General features: G+C 68.6%; 2 protein-coding genes across 14 annotated transcripts in view; one reads left to right on the forward strand and one right to left on the reverse strand.

Moving 5' to 3' along the window:
- Window positions 1-212: 212 nt before the first annotated feature.
- Window positions 213-8,875, forward strand: CIMIP2B (ciliary microtubule inner protein 2B). 2 transcript variants are annotated; one of them, XM_065598603.1, is made up of 6 exons: window positions 213-371; window positions 2,196-2,425; window positions 3,448-3,602; window positions 5,409-5,538; window positions 6,448-6,672; window positions 7,709-8,875. In XM_065598603.1, the coding sequence occupies exons 1-6, from the start codon at window positions 304-306 to the stop codon at window positions 7,795-7,797; spliced, it is 897 nt and encodes a 298-aa protein (XP_065454675.1). In that variant the 5' UTR covers window positions 213-303; the 3' UTR covers window positions 7,798-8,875. The 2 variants fall into 2 exon arrangements, with proteins under 2 accessions (XP_065454675.1, XP_065454676.1); XM_065598604.1 differs by having other exon boundaries at window positions 6,472-6,672.
- Window positions 8,876-9,497: 622 nt separating this feature from the next.
- RUSC2 (RUN and SH3 domain containing 2) overlaps window positions 9,498-16,245 on the reverse strand; it is a 68,442-nt gene continuing 61,694 nt past the window's right edge. For all 12 annotated transcript variants that reach the window (XM_065598610.1, XM_042846640.2, XM_065598607.1 and 9 more), the window contains 5 exons: window positions 16,011-16,116; window positions 13,683-13,729; window positions 11,983-12,886; window positions 11,424-11,582; window positions 9,498-10,620 (listed from right to left, as the gene is read on the reverse strand). In XM_065598610.1, coding sequence (XP_065454682.1) covers window positions 10,440-10,620; window positions 11,424-11,582; window positions 11,983-12,886; window positions 13,683-13,729; window positions 16,011-16,116 — 1,397 coding nt within the window. In that variant the 3' untranslated portion in view covers window positions 9,498-10,439. The remainder of the gene's footprint in view (window positions 10,621-11,423; window positions 11,583-11,982; window positions 12,887-13,682; window positions 13,730-16,010; window positions 16,117-16,245) is intronic.

A 16,245-nucleotide genomic window follows, 5' to 3' on the forward strand; every position in this document is an offset into this window, starting at 1 on the left:
CCCTCCTCCTCGGGACTCAAGCCCCCAGGCCAGGCGGCTGCTTCTCTCCAGCCCCCCGGGGCGGGGGCCCCAGTCCCGGAGCTGCTCGGGCCGGGGGGGCCGTGCCAGGCAGGGCACCGGGGCACCGGGGCACCGGGGCGCGTGGCTCTGCCACCTGCTGCCCCCAGCCCCGGGCAGCCTGGCCGCGCCCTGCCCGGCGTGTCCGTCCCCGCGGGGCTGGCCCGGCCCGGCGTGTCCGGCCCCCGAGGGGCGGGCGCTGTCCCCGGGCACGGGCAGCTCCGCCGGACTCCGCCCGCAGCACCCATGGCCGCCGCCTGCGCCCCCAAGCTCGGCCGGAGCCTGGCGAGCCCGGACCCGCCCCACGGCCCCGGGTAAGGGGGGAGGATCTGCCCCGCCCGCTGCGCCCGGCGGGGGGGGGTCAGTGCATGGGGGGCTGCAGGGGGCGGGACTCGGGGGGTCACTGGCTGGGGGGGCTGCAGGGGACGGGACCCGGCGCGTTTCCGAGGGGTTTACTGGGGGGGGCTGCAGGGAGGCGGGACCGGGGGGGGTCACTGGCTGGGGGGGCTGTCACGGGGGGGCTGCAGGGGGCGGGTCTCGGGGGGGGTCACTGGCTGGGGGGGCTGTCACGGGGGGGGCTGCAGGGGGCGGGTCTCGGGGGGGGGTCACTGGCTGGGGGGGCTGCAGGGGGCGGGACCCGGCGCGTTTCCGAGGGGTTTACTGGGGGGGCTGCAGGGAGGCGGGACCGGGGGGGGGTCACTGGCTGGGGGGGCTGTCACGGGGGGGGCTGCAGGGGGCGGGTCTCGGGGGGGTCACTGGCTGGGGGGGCTGCAGGGAGGCGGGACGGGGGGGTCACTGGCTGGGGGGGCTGTCACGGGGGGGGGTGCAGGGGGCGGGACCGGGGGGGGTCACTGGCTGGGGGGGGGTGCAGGGGGCGGGACCCGGCGCGCCCTGCGATTGGTGCCGGCCCGGCCCAGCCCCCCGGCGCTGTGTGCGGGGGTTGCCATGGCAACAGGACGCGGAGCCCAGCTGGCCGGAGAGGGAGCGAGAAGCCCGGGAGCAGCAGGAGGGGGAGGGGCGAACAGAGTGGGGGGAGGGGCAGAAGGGGGCAGAGTGGGGGGGAGGGAAGGGGGCAGGAGGGGGAGGGGCAGGGGGAACAGAGTGGGGGGCGTGGGGAGGGGCGGAAGGAGGAGCAGAGCAGAGTGGGGGGAGGGCAGGGGGAGCAAAGGGGGGGAGAGGAGAGAAGGGGTAGAAGCGGGAGGGCAGGGGGAGCAGAGTGGGGGAGGGGAGGGGTAGGAGAGCAGAGTGGGGGAGGGGAGGGGGAGGGAAGGGGTAGAAGGGGGAGGGCAGGGGGAGCAGAGTGGGGGAGGAGAGGGAAGGGGTAGAAGGGGGAGGGCAGGGGGAGCAGAGTGGGGGAGGGGAGGGGAAGGGAAGGGGTAGAAGGGGGAGGGCATGGGGAGCAGCGTGGGGGAGGGGAGGGGGAGGGAAGGGGTAGAAGGGGGAGGGCAGGGGGAGGGCAGGGGGAGCAGAGTGGGGGAGGAGAGGGAAGGGGTAGAAGGGGGAGGGCAGGGGGAGCAGTGTGGGGGAGGGGAGGGGGAGGGAAGAGTTAGAAGGGGGAGGGCAGGGGGAGCAGAGTGGGGAAGGGGAGGGGAGGGAAGGAGTAGAAGGGGAGGGCAGGGGGAGTGAAGGGGGAGGGTAAGGGGAGCAGAGTGGGGGAGAAGAGGGAAGGGGTAGAAGGGGGGGAGGGGTAGGAGAGCAGAGTGGGGGAGGGAAGGTGGAGCAGAGTGGGTGGGAAGGGAGCAGGAGGGGGAGCCCAGCCCCATGGGGAAGGCAGGGGAGAACCCCCCCGTGCCAGCTGTGTCCAGCACCTAGGTCCAGCTCCCCTTTGCTCTGTCTCACGGGGGTCCCACCCGTGGGCGCTCGGCCCTGACCTGTCACGACTGCCTCCTGCACAGCTGTAGGTGCCCCCACGCCCACCGTGGGGTGACGGGAGCCATCTGAGGGAGGGGGGTGCTTGGCACTGCTCCCCGGGCTCCCCCTAGTGCCAGGGCAGCAGCCCCAGGGCGAGACGCTCTCGGCAGCGGGATGCTGGGCTTGGCTGCCCTGGGGATTTGTTCAGCGGCTCTGGGATGTTGGGGGCGGAGGTTCGCTCTGGGCCTGGCCCTGCCTGAGCCCTGCTGCCCCTGCCCTGTTTGCAGCTACGCCGGTTACTGCCCTCGGCACAAGTTCAGCCTGGGGACACCCTACGGACAGCTCCCGAGCAGCCCTGAGGTCGCTGGCTCCAGCCAGCTGGTGCTGCAGCCCGCCCGTTGGCCCTGCGCCGGTGCCCCGCCCGTGGGGCAGGGAGAGGCGCTGCTGGGGACGAGGCCGGCCTGCTGGGGGGCAGGAGCCTACCCACTGGGATGCTGCGTGATCCCGGGCTACACAGGTGGGAGACGTGGCAGCCGGTCCCCACACTCGCTGGGCTCCAAGGCCATCTGTACAAGGGGGTGGGGGGCAGGGAGCTCTGCTGGCCAATCCTCCCGCCTCTCCCAGGGAATCCATCCATGCCACGCCCTGCCACACCCAGCCCCCCAGGAGACCATGCTGGGCACCAGGGATCCCCCCTCAATTGCAACCAGGCCTCCTCTTGGGGAGCAAATGTGGAGCGTGACCCAGCGGGCTCTGTCCAAGAGCCACTGCTCACACCTGGCGCCGCTGCACCCTGCCTGGCCAGGGCCACGGGAGGGATCGTGCAGGATCAGCCCAGCCTGAGTGGGTCTGAGCGCCCTTGGCCAGGGGCACGCCGTTGGCATGGGGGAGTCGCACGCAGCCCCCTCTGGTGCGTCTCTCCCTGTGCCCCGGGCTGGGCTCTGCCAGCAGGAGGCGCCGTTCAGCAAAGAGGGGCCAGTCTGCTGCAGGACACCCCCACATGCAACGCTGCCATGGTGGTGCCACTAATGGGGCAAAGAAAATGCCCTGTGCCAGACCAATGCCACCACTTCAGAGCCACCCCCTGGCAGTGCCCCATGGGCAGCGTTAGCCAGGCACCCCGGGCCTTTTCCCCGGTTATTGTGAAAAGAAAGGGGGGACCTGCCATTTCCCCGCCTAAGGCCTGGATTGCATTAAGAGAATTGCTTTGTAGCCACCGACACCCTGAAAATCTCTGGTACCCCGGGGATCCCCCCTCCGGAGCGCCCGCTTGGTAAATTCCAGCTCTGTCTTTGTGCCTTTCCCTCGGGGTGTTCTCGGTGCCCAGCATGACACACCTGGGCTCTGCGAGGGTGGGCCCGGGGAAAACCCCTCCAGCGGGCATCACCCCCTTGGCCCCTGCCTCGGCCCTCAGGCCTCCCCCATATTTCCCCTCCCCCTCCCCCAGCCCTGCCCTCCCCACGCAGCAGGCTCTGGGGGCTACTAACCCACCTCTCATCTCGCTTACTCCTCTGGGCACTGGGGCCGCCCCGCTCCCAGGATTCATTCCCAGGGCCCAGAACCTCTTTGCCAAGACCTACTCCGAGATCTGCAAGGAGGCCAGGGGTGACTTCGCCAGGCAGCAGCTGAGAGCCGCAGGCAAGGAGCAGGAGCTGCAGAACGCGGGGCGGCTGCCCCAGGGCACCAAGGGCAAAGTAAGTGTCACCAGAGCGACCTGGCATCTCTCTGCTGCCCCCCCAGAGCCTGTCCCTGCCCCTGCCCCTGCCGCCTGCCCCCGGGGGCCAGAGCACGTCAGCGGCCAGGCGGGAACTGCCGCCCGCCCCAGGGCACACACAGCACGTCAGCGGCCAGGCCAGCAGCATGCTAGGGGGTATGTGTGCCCACCCTGCCTGCTCCAGTGTCCCCAGAGTCTGCGAATGCAGGTGTGGGGGGCACTGAGCTGGGAGCAGCCTGGCCGCTGGGGAGTGGGACTGCGCGGGGAGCTTGGCTGGCATCAGTCCTGCAGCCCCAGCCAGGTGCCTGGAGAGGCCACAGGGGCTCGTGGAGCTCAGCGCTCTGGGGGGCAAGTCCCTCCAGCTCACCTTACTGATTGGCTCGGCCCCGTTCCCCCCAGCATGGGAGACGCCCCTTTCCCACCGATAGCCACGCTGGGCTGCTCTGCTGGGAGCGAGTGTCTGCACCTATAGCCCCACCCCACAGCGCCACGCACCCCTCTGCATGGACCCCCTGCACCAACCCCATGCACAGCCCTGGACAGGCCCACCCCACAGCGCCACGCACCCCTCTGTATGGACCCCACGGACCCCCTGCACCAACCCCACAGACAGCCCCGGACAGGCCCACCCCCTTGCATGGACCCCACGCACCCCACCCTGCACCTACCCCCCCCTGCACGGACCCCATGGACCCCCCTGCACCTATCCCATGCACAGCCCCGGACAGACCCACCACCTTGCATGGACCCCTCACACCCCCCCTGCATCAACCCCACACACAGCCCCAGACAGGCCCACCCCGCAGCTCCACGCATCCCTCCATGGACCCCACAGACCCTCTGCACCAACTCCTCACACACCCCCTGCATCAACCCCCCACACAGCCCCAGACAGGCCCAGCCCACAGCGCCATGCACCCCTCTGCATGGACCCCACGTACCCCCTCCATCAACCCCACGCACAGCCCCGGACAGGCCCACTCCACAGCGCCACGCACCCCTCTGCATGGACCCCACGCACCCCACCCTGCACCTACCCCCCCCACATCCCTGCACGGACCCCATGGACCCCCCTGCACCTATCCCATGCACAGACCCACCCCCTGGCATGGACCCCTCACACCCCTCCTGCATCAACCCCTCGCACAGCCCCAGACAGGCCCACCCCACAGCACCACGCACCCCTCTGCATGGACCCCACGGACAGCCCTGGACAGGCCCACCCCACAGTGCCATACACCCCTCTGCATGGACCCCACGGACCCCCTGGACCAACCCCACACACAGCCCCACCCCACAGCGCCACGCACCCCTTTGCATGGACCCCACAGACCCCCTGCACCAACCCCACACACAGCCCCACCCCACAGCGCCACGCACCCCTCTGCATGGACCCCACAGACCCCCTGCACCAACCCCTCGCACCCCCTGCACCTACCCCATGCACAGCCCCACCCCCTGCACCTACCCCATGCACAGCCTCGGACAGGGCAATAGGACCAGGGGAGAGCGCCCCCTACTGAGCCCCCCACACTGCTCCCTGCAGCACCTGGGGTTTCCTTGGAAGTCTGGGCGGCCCTGCTTAGCTTGTGGGCTCTGCCCCGATGGGTTTGGCTTATGGAGCTGCTCCTGGTCTTACACCAGTGTCTGCTCCAGCCTGGGGTGGCTGGTTCCTCTAACAGCATTGCCATGTGGCCTGTGCCCGGCCCACTCAGCTTGGGCAGCGCTTCCTGACCCGTCCCCCCTGGGGAGCCCCTGTCTGATCACCCCCATCCTGCACCCCCAGCTCCTCACCGCCAAGTACAGGACTCCGGTCCCGGCAGCAGCTGCCCCGTACGTATCTCCCTTCGCCTTCCAGCCACAGGGCTCCCCCTACTCCATGGAGGACAACAACCCCCACAAGTGCTTCATCTCGGGTGAGCTGGCAGGGCTGGGGCTGGGTGTGTGGGCTGGGATTCGGGGCAGGGCGTGCGGGCTGGGCTGGGATTTGGGGCTGGGCGTGCGGGCTGGGCTGGGATTCGGGGCTGGGCGTGCGGGCTGGGATTCGGGGATGGGCATGCGGGCTGGGCTGGGATTCAGGGCTGGGCGTGCGGGCTGGGCTAGGATTCGGGGCTGGGCGTGCGGGCTGGGATTCGGGGCTGGGCGTGCAGGCTGGGATTCGGGGATGGGCATGCAGGCTGGGCTGGGATTCAGGGCTGGGCGTGCGGGCTGGGCTGGGATTCGGGGCTGGGCGTGCGGGCTGGGATTCGGGGCTGGGCGTGCGGGCTGGGCTGGGATTCGGGGCTGGGCGTGCGGGCTGGGATTCGGGGCAGGGCGGGCTGGGCTGGGATTCGGGGCTGGGCGTGCGGGCTGGGCTGGGATTCGGGGATGGGCATGCGGGCTGGGCTGGGATTCGGGGCAGGGTGTGCGGGCTGGGATTCAGGGATGGGCATGCGGGCTGGGCTGGGATTCGGGGCTGGGCGTGCGGGCTGGGATTCAGGGATGGGCGTGCGGGCTGGGCTGGGATTCGGGGAGCAGAAGGGAGGGGGTGCAGGGGTCCTTGAGCCCTGAGGAGCCCCACTCTTCATCCTTTAATCCAGAGCCCTGCAAGGACCAACCACCCCCCGGCCAAGGACCAGCCTCTGCAGCGCCTGCCACACGCAGCGTCTGAGCAGAGCGCTCTGGGGGGCGGTGACATGGTGCCCCGAGTTGGGGATGCTGATTTGGTGGGAACGTGCTGTCCCTGGAGGGGCCCTGGGTCTGTCCCCAGCTGCTTTGATGGCTGCGGGGGCTGGAAGAGCCAGTCTGCTGTGAGGAGGCTGTGGTGGGGCTGGGTTTGTTTCCAGTTTCTCCTCCTGTGACCTGGGCAGGCTTCACCGGCTTTGTGCCCCGCGCCCGCTTCCTGATTGGGGCAGGCTACCCGCTGACCACCCACCGCGCCCTGGTGGAGTTTGGCCAGACCAGAGGGAGCAGGACTGAGGCCGGGAAAGGCAGCCCGGTCCTTCCTCCACTGCTGAAGTCGTACCCCACGGACATGGGGCTGCTGCCCCACTACGCAGGCTACGTCCCAGGTGAGCGGCGCGGCCCCAGGGGAGGACAGGGGCGGCCGGCTGGGAAGGGACTGAGCAGCCAACACCGCGCGCATTCCCTGCAGGAACATGGGCACTCGCCTCTGGCTGGCTCCTGCCAGTCTCCTGGAAGGAAAGACCAGGAAGGACTCACGGATCCCATAAACCTCCTTCATTTGGACCCCCCAAACCCTCCACAGCTCCAGCCTGGCCCACAGCCCTTCCCCATCTCCCTGTACTGCCGGACAAGCCCAGCCTCGGGGGTGCCCGCGGGCTGGCACGTGCAGCACAGTGTGTGGGAAATACCACCGCTGGTGGAGGGGAGGGTCGCCTCAGATCAACCCCCCGCTCCGCTGACAGTCACAACAGCAGCCGCACCCCACTCAGCACCGGCTCACAGCCACCAGCGACGCCTCCCCCCGGTTAATACAGCCCTTGGTCATAGCCTTCAGCTAGGAAGCAGCAACCCCTAGCCCCCACCAGGTGGGGACAGAGAGTCGGGATACTGGTCAGAGTTAAGGGGCTTTGGGGACCTGATTGAATGGCCAGATGTTGACATTTGCTGGTTAACGCTGCCCGTAGCTCTGCAGGGCTGACCGTTTGCCTTGCCAGAGCCATGGTGGGCTCCTAACACAGCATCCCTGGCACTCCCTGACCCGGAGCTTTGCCTGGAACGAGCGAGCAGTTAAACGAAGGGGGCAGCCTCCCTGCCGGCTGTTCCTGCACCCCTCCCCCAGGGCTTCTCCGGCGCTGCTGAGGCCAAGAGAGCGGCTCTTGCAGGCAGTGGCTCGTACAGCCCATTGGGGGTGGGGGGCAGTGCCAGACTGGGGCTGGGGCTTTGTGCAGACTAGAGGTAAAGGCCCCGAGAGGGGTGCCCAGCCCTGCCCATGGGCGGTGGCTCCCCTGCCGGGTAGGTGTTTCATGCTGTCCGGCCCACGTTGGTGTTTCCATGGCTGCAGCCCCCGGACGGGGCAGCATCCGCCCCAGGTGGGCTCCCCAGCGCCACGTCCTCTCACTGGCGCCTTCTCATTGCCCGCAGGCTACAAGTTCCAGTTTGGCCACACCTACGGCCAGCTTACCCACAACGCCCTGGGGCTGAGCACCCTGGAGAAGCAGATGGGCGACTAGTGCCCGGGGCTGGACCGGTTCCTTCCCGGCGCTGTTTGGGGCCTGCCCCGCCGTGTGCACGAGCAATAAAGAGAAGGAGCCACAAACGCTGTTGCCCTCCCATGTGAACGAGGGGAGCGTCGCCCGGCCGTGCTGCAAACCGTCGGCGGGCGGTGGGGCCATGCCGGGCGGGGGGGGGAAGGGTAAATCAGTGCAGGCCCCCCATGGCGTGTGCTAACGCGCCTGCCCCGCAGCCCTGGCCCAGAGCCGCCCTCGCGCCCTGGCTGAATCTGCCCCACCCAACGCGGGCAGCCCCCCCCCCAGGGAGCGCCACCAGCCCTGGGGTGTGATGCTGCACTGCCCATGGGCTGGTGCCAAGGCAGGGGCACTGCCAGCGCTGCGTGAGGGCTGGCCTGGCCCCGGAGCCGAGGGCAGCGCTGCCCTACCGTGCTGCAGGGCTGAGCACACAAAGGCTAGGAAACCCCGCTGGGGCCTAGTGCCCAACCCCCTCGCCGGCTCTACGGCCCCGCAGCGTGTTACCGCTGCCCCCTCCCGCCCCGGCCCAGCCCAGCCCAGCAGAGGCAGGGCCGGGCTCTCCTGTCACGCGTGGCAGGGCTGGTGGTAGCAGGGGGCTGGCATCAGGGCGTGCACCGGCTTGTGCCATTTGGCTGCCGCGGGGGCTCGGACCTGGGAAGCAGCCTTTGCCGGAGCCTGCACAAACCAGCCAGCCCAACGCTGCCTGTCGCCCCAGAGCACGAGGCCAAGGGCGGGGGGGGGCGCACACCGCTGGGCTGGTGCCTGCAGCAGGGGGGGCACGGCTGGGCCACGCTCCCCTGGGGGAGAGACGGGCTGGGTCAGTTCCCTGGCACTAGCCCTGCTGCAGTTACACTGGGGGGGTGGGGGGGGGCTGGTCTCTGGAGCTGCTGCTTCCGGGCTGCAGGGGCCAGGAAGGGTCGTTTCTGCCCCCCGCCCACACCCCCGGGCTGGGCCGAGCAGTGCTCCGGGGCAGGGGGCGACGGCAGGAGGTGGGCGCTGCGGGGAGCTGGGTCAGCACCTTTTTTATTAATATGCCTCATAAATAAAGAAATAAATAACGGCGGCCCCGCCCGTCACACGGGGCCAGCGCAGCGAGCGATGTACAAGCAGGCGGGAGCCTGGCCCCGGGGCAGCCAGCCCGGGCACCACGCCGTGCAGACACCGGCGCCGTCCTGGCAACAAATACTGGCACAGCCTGGCACTAATACTGCCCGGCAAGACAAGGGTTAACTGACAGCGGCGCCTCCTGCTGGGGGCCCAGGCCCTGCCCCCAGGCCCGGCTGCAGGGCCCTGCCTGAACCATCCAGCCTGCCCCTTCCCGGCCCCTCCTGGCACCCTTAACCAGGCCCTGGCCATGCTGGGAGTGCCCCCCACTACCCCTGCTGGGGGCACTGCCCCTCCCCCCCACTGGGAATGTCCTCCTCCCCCCACTGCTGGGCACACTGCCCCTCTCCCCCCTCCCTGCGGGGCATGTCCCCACTCCCCCGCTCCCTGCTGGGCACGCTGTCCCTCCTCCCCCCACTGCTGGGCACGCTGTCCGTCCCTCCCCCCACTGCTGGGCATGTGCCCCTCCCCCACTGCTGGGTGCACTTCCCCCTCTCTGCTGGGCACCTTTCCCCCTCCCCGACCTCCCTGCTGGGAATGTCCCCCTCCCCCCACTGCTGGGCACACTGCCCCTCCCCCCCCACTCCCTGCTGGGAATGTTCCCCTCCCCACACTGCTGGGTGCACTTCCCCCTCCCCCACCTCCCTGCTGGGAATGGCCTTGTGCCCCTCCCCAGGCAGTGCCTCCATGGCTGGAGCAGCGGATTTGGAGGGAGGTGGGGGGGGGGGGCGCATGCACCCCACAGCGCTGTGTCTGCACAGGGCTCATCCCCTCTAACACTGAACGGCTGTTGGCCTAGACGCACTCATCCCGTGCCCGGCCAGCAGGAGGCCCGTGGTGTGGCCGTGCCAGGCTGCTGGCCGGGTTCCTGGGCTTGGTACAATACATGCGGCATTCACACAGCGTGCGCCCGGGGCTGCACGCACACCAGGCTTCGCAGCCGAGCGACCATGGTGGGCAGCTCCTGTGTGTCCTGTGGGCGCCGCCACACAATACAGCCCCCCTGTATGGCCCTGAGCCTGTCACGTGGGCCGCAGCCATGTGCTGATTGGGCCACAAGCAGCCCTGGCCGAGCACGGCAATGCAGCCTGACGCCACAAGGGGGCAGCCTGCAGCAGAGGCCCGGTCAGCATGCGGTGGGCCAGCTGGCTCTGACGGAGACGGAGCAGTGCATGCTGGGGGCTGTAGTCTCTGGCGGCCAGCCCCTGCCCAGTCCAGGAGCCCCCAGCCCATCAGGGTACTTGGCTGGGCAGCCCCCACTGCAGAGCGAGGCCGCCTGGAGTCCTGCTACGTCCGAGGCCATGGCATCCGGTGCTGGAGATGGAGCGCGGTGACGGGAGGCTGCATGCACGGCGGCGCCTGGCGCGAGGTCCCCCGGGGCGCGGCAGCCGTGGCAGGTGCATGGGGCAGGCGAGGCGCCCCCAGGGTTACGGGCTGTCGGGCAGGGCGAGCACGGTACGGACTAGCGAGAAGCTGCGTCTGTCCCCCCTGCCTATGGTCCTGTCCGCGGCGTCCTGGCCGCGTCAATAGTCCTCGTCCGCTGGGTGGGTGACGTACATGATGGGCACCAGCCCGCTCTGCGAGCCCAGGCCGCACCGCAGCCAGTCGCCGTCCACCTTGGCCAGCACGCGCAGGACGGCCCCTTTGGGGAAGCTGAGCTGCCCCGCCTCGGTGGCGATGTGATGGCAAAGCGCTTTCACCTCGCTGCGGGGAGAATGGGGGGAGGCGTGTCACAGCACAGGCGCCCGCTGCACCCAGAACCCCCCTCCCCTGCCAGCCCCCCCACCACCCCCACTGCAATGATTCCCAGCCCGGCAGCCCCGGAGCAGTGCTGGGCTGGGGTTTGGGGCCGGGTGTGTGTCTCAGCCGTGGGGCAGGGGCTGCCGTGGTGGGGTTCGGGGACAGGGTGTATCTCTCAGCCGCGGGGCAGGGCACTGGGGCGGGGTTTGGGGGGGTGGGGCTGGGTGTATCTCTCGGCTGTGGGGCAGGGGCTGCCATGGCAGGGTTTGGGGGTGCCTCTCACCGAGTGCAGAGCGTACCGAGTGCAGCCCAGCCCCCCGGGTGAGTTTGGGGGGCAGCGAGGCCTGCGGCTCACCTTGCAGGGCGTGGGCAGCTGCCAGCTCCGTGCTCGCGCAGCGGGCGGGACGTCTCAATCGGGGGCGGGCCTGGCTCTCCAGATAGGGCCTGGCGCTGGCCGGGTTCGGAGCGGCCAGGCGGGGGGCGCAGAGCAGTGCACGGGGGATCCCAGCCAGCGGGGCTGTCCCGGCTCTGCCCAGAGGGGCCACTCGCCCCGTCAGCATCAGGCAATGCCACGCTGAGCCCGCTGGCGCCAGCGGGGAGAGGGTCCTGCTCAGTGGGCGCTGGACTGAGCTGGGGGAGGGAGGGGCACCCACCCGAGGAAGGTGCTGCTTGGCCCCGTTGTACGGAAGGGGCCCAACCAAACCCTCGTCAGCCTGAGCTCCGCGCCCGCCCCAGGCTCCTGCCCCCCGCAGGCCAGCGCCGCTCACCAGGGGATTTGGGGGGGCAGCCCCCCAGGCAGCTGCTGTTCGGGGGGCTCGCTGGGCCGTTCGGGCTCTGGGGCCGCCTCTCTCCACATTCCTGCCCCCACCGTCTGGGCCATGAGCTGGAACACGGACCTGTCCAGGGTCAGCCAGCCGGAGGGTAACCTGAAAGGAAGGGAGCGGAGTCAGACGGGGACACGTCCCGGGGCCAGAAGCTGTGCTCGCCAGGCAGCTCGGGCCCCGCCGGGGAGGGGACAGGTTCTCTTCCTAGCCTGAAAGACCCCAGCGGGCCCTGCTCCCACAGGGGGATCGCGTCTCCCCCAAAATGCAGCCACCTCTGGGGAAGGCAGATGCCTGGGGCAGGTCCCAGCTCAGCCAGCCCCCTCGCCTGAGCCATTCTGCCCCAGACCACGCTGGCTCAGCTCCTCCTGCTCCCTCGGTGGGTGAAGGGCTCAGGTGAACCGTGATCTGTGGGGCGGCCCCGGCCTGTGCCCAAGGCTCGGGGAGGTGAGTGGGCCCTGCACTACCCCGTCTGTTTGCTGCACCCCAGGGCTCACGTCCTTACCTGTTGGGCTGCCTGGCCTCCTTCTGCACTTTCCTAGCCCCGAACAGGTGTCCCCATTTGATGGGCTGGCTGCTGTCGGGGGCCCCAGGGCTGCTCTCCTCCGCGGGGGGCGCGGTCACCCCCCGTCTCTGGGGAGCCCCATTTTCCTTGTCCTTGCTGCGCTTCAGCTCTGTCAGCACCGAGTCCGGGGGGCTCCCCATCCAGGAGGGCCAGCTCCGCTCGTTGGCCTCGCCCGGCTTCTCCCCAGGCTCTGCCGCAGCTTTGGGCTTCTCCTCGGCGACGGGACAGGCCTCCGCCCCCTCTACCACGCCCTCACGGGGAGGGGGGGCCTTCCCGCCCTCGGCCGGCCGGGGCGCAGCTCCTGGCGCCTTCGGCTTCTTCTTCTCGGGGCGGATGAACTTGGAGCCCTCGGCCGAGCCCTCGATGTAAACCTGAGAGCTCTGCATGAGCTGGTACCACCAGCCAGCCTGCTTGTCCTTCTTCCCCTCCCAGGCGCTGTCCTTCGCCTTCCTCTGCTCCTCCTCCCTGGCGCCGGCGGCGCCCACCCCCTTGACCCGTTCCCACGCCGCTCCCTCCTGGCCCCGGCCTGCAGACAGCCCCTCTTCCCCGGCGTGCTCCGGGGCCGCGCTCCAGCCGTCCGGCTCCTCGGGGCTGCCCCGGGTGCGCATCAGCTGCAGGGTGGAGTGAACGGAGAGCAGCAGGTCCTGCTTGACCCGCAGTAGCTGCTTCTGCTGCTGCTGCTCCTTGCCCATCTGCAGCAGGTGGTGCTCGAAGAGCAGGTCCAGGCTGAAGGGCAGCAGGGACAGGGGCTGGAGCAGGAGCAGCAGCTCCTCGAACAGGGGCTGGCACACGCCGTGGGACAGGCACAGGAAGCCCACCGGCTGGTAGTGCACCAGGACGATGTCTGCAGGGCGGAGGGAAAGCGATCAGAATCCAGCGCGCCCGCCACGATGCCCAGTTACCCCACCTCCCCAGGGGCAGGGCCAGGAGGTGCCACCCAGGGGCAGGGCCAGGCGCAGGGAGCTGGGTGCAGCCCAGCAGTGCTGGGCAAACCTCCTGTGGGACCCCTGACAGGCTCCCACGTCTCACTCGGACGGTCCCAACCCAGCAGCCAAGTACCATTGTACCGGCCGCGCTGTCTCCGGCTCTGCCCCACGGAGAGCACGGATCAGCCCCCCCCGGATGTCCCTCGCCAGCCCCCGGGAGCCAGGACGCAGCCAGCGAGCGCCAGCACCGGGAGGGCCCATCACACTGGGACCAGGCCCATCTCCGGCGCAGCCACGAGTCTGGCATGAAAATCGCCCGCTGGAAAGAGGCACCGCCGTGACCCCTTAGCTGGGGGCTGGAGGGGCCAGAGGGGGGCTCCTGATGGAAGGCGAGAGCCCTCCTCACCCAGCGCACACATGTATCCCTCCCTGCCACGCCAGGCCCCTCCCAGCCAGGGGATCAGTGCTCTGTGAACACGAATGAATCCAGCCCTGCCCCACTGCCAGGCCGTCTCCCTCCCAGCTCACGAGGGGCACGGAAGCTCGGCACTTGGCCACGGGGACGTAGCCCCCTCGCTCTGTCCCTGCGCTCTGCCCGGCCCCCTCGCTCTGCCCGGCCCCCTCGCTCTGTCCCTGCGCTCTGCCCGGCCCCCTCGCTCTGTCCCTGTGCTCTGCCCGGCCCCCTCGCTCTGCCTGGCCTCCCCAGGCACTTACCTTCGTGGTTATAGAGGTGATTGAACCAGAACTCCAGAGCCCGGACACTGCAGGAAAGGAAACACAAGCAGTGAAGGTGAGAACCCGTGACGCCCCTTTGGCCCAGTTCCTTCCAGATGTTCTGGAGGAAGCAGCACAGCTGGAGGGGGCAGCTGAGCCTGGTGGGGGCTGTACGGGGGGGCAGAACACAATGCAGGGCCAGGGGCTAATACCCCAGCAGCAAGCTCTGCCTGCAGACACGTGTCGGGGGGGGGCCCCCAGCATTAACGAGGCCGCTTTGGTCTAGGGCAGTGTGATGTTATTGATATAATCTGGGACCATATAGATCATTGTTGCAACCAAGGTCCTGTAGTGGCACCAAATCTTGTATAAAGGGGGTCAAATGGGGTGTCTAAGACAAGGTTATGGTTTACTGGTTATGATTATGCTGTCTATATGTGTAGTTGAAGTTATGAATATTGGCTCTATACTGTCTGTATTTCAAACTTATGCTATGCTTCTGGGTGACATCCCAGACAAGCTGAGATTAGCTCTGCCTAGCCTGCTTGATGGCCCATTAAGGACCATCAGCTATACAATGGACCCATTGAGAGAAGGCAGATACGCCTTGTACCTCAGCAAAGTATGCAGGGACTGGCCCATGTGACTCCAGACTCCATTTTGCTGTAATTTTCCACAGTAAGAACAAAGAGGTGTTCTTACACCTGGAAAAGACTATATAAGGCTGATGCCTCATCTCCATCTGGTCTTCAATCCTGCTTCTTACCTCTGGAGGGACTTTGCTACAAACTGAAGCTCTGAACAAAGGACTGAATGACCCATCCCAGCTGGGGATGTTCCAGAGACTTGATTTGAACCTGCAGTTTATTCTATCTCTGCTGCAAGCCTGAACCAAGAACTTTGCCATTACTGTATGTAACTGATTCCATTTAACCAATTCTAACTCTCATCTCTATCTTTTTCCTTTTATGAATAAACCTTTAGATTTTAGATTCTAAAGGATTGGCAACAGTGTGATTTGTGGGTAAGATCTGATTTGTATATTGCCCTGGGTCTGGGGCTTGGGCCTTTGGGATCGGAAGAACCTTTTTCTTTTACTGGGGTATTGGTTTTCATAACCATTTGTCCCCATAACGACTGGCACTGGTGGTGATACTGGGAAACTGGAATGTCTAAGGGAATTGCTTGTGTGACTTGTGGTTAGCCAGGGGGGTGAGACTGAAGTCCTCCTAGTCTGGCTGGTTTGGTGCCTTAGAGGTGGAAAAACCCCAGCCTGGGGCTGTAACTGCCCTGTTTGAGCAATTTGTCCTGAGTTGGCACTCTCAGTTGGGTTCCGCCAGAACCGCATTGTCACAGGCAGGTGAAGCGCGTCTCTCCCAAGCCCGGCAGGTGTTCCTGGCCAGGCTGCTTTGCTGCGAAGGGGCCAAGCCGCTACACTGCCGAGGGTCTTGTCCCGGGGTGCTGGGCATGCTGTGTGCAGAGCAGCACCAGCGCCAGGACGTGCCAGGATGGAGATCCCCTTCGCCCGTCATCTGCCAGCCCTTGAGGAGCTGCAGGGGCACAGCGGGCAGCTGCCTGGGCCACGGCTTCCCGCGAGCCTGGCAGAGGGGCTGGGAGACGATGCCAGCACGTTTTATTCCCTAACGCCGGGCGTTCCCATCCCAGAAGCCCTGCCCCAGGCCCAGCCGTGCGGGGGCGGGGAGCTCTGTGACTGCTCCTCCTCCTCCCTTTGGCGAGTCCCCGGCGCGTGGGGCCGACGTTCGCTCCGGGGAGCAGGGGCAGCGCACAGTGACCGGGCGGGCGGGGAGGGGCGCCGGCCCCGCTCTGCCCACGGCGGCTCTGGGGCAGCGCAGCGGGCGGGCGGGCGGGGAGGGGCGCCGGCCCCACTCTGCCCACGGCGGCTCTGGGCAGCGCACAGTGACCGGGCGGGGAGAGGCGCCGGCCCCGCTCTGCCCACGGCGGCTCTGGGGCAGCGCAGCGACCGGGCGGGCGGGGAGGGGCGCCGGCCCCGCTCTGCCCACGGCGGCTCTGGGGCAGCACAGCGACCGGGCGGGCGGGGACGGGGGCCGGCCCCGCTCTGCCCACGGCGGCTCTGGGGCAGCACAGCGGCCGGGCGGGCGGGTGCGGAGGGGCGCCGGCCCCACTCTCCCCACGGCGGCTCTGGGCAGCGCAGCGACCGGGCGGGCGGGGAGGGGGGCCGGCCCCGCTCTGCCCACGGCGGCTCTGGGGCAGCACAGCGGCTGGGCGGGCGGGGAGGGGCGCCGGCCCCGCTCTGCCCACGGCGGCTCTGGGGCAGCACAGCGGCGCGGCGCGCTGGGGCTCACTCACTTGAGAAGGCCGAAGATGAAGGCGTTGAACCTCATGCTGTGGCTGGTCAGCTCGGTGAACTGGCTGATCCTGCTGTGAAGGCCGTGCAGCACCTTGGTGGAAGGGCCTGGGAGACACGGGGACAGGCTGGGGATTAGCCGTGGAGCAGGGGCAGGGGCAGCCCAGGTCCCCTCGCACCCCCGGGGCATGCACAGGCCAACAGGCCTCCCTCACTCCCCTTCACACAAGGGCAGGG

Source organism: Chrysemys picta, chromosome 6, assembly GCF_011386835.1.
Source record: "Chrysemys picta bellii isolate R12L10 chromosome 6, ASM1138683v2, whole genome shotgun sequence".
NCBI classification, from domain to species: Eukaryota; Metazoa; Chordata; order Testudines; family Emydidae; genus Chrysemys; species Chrysemys picta.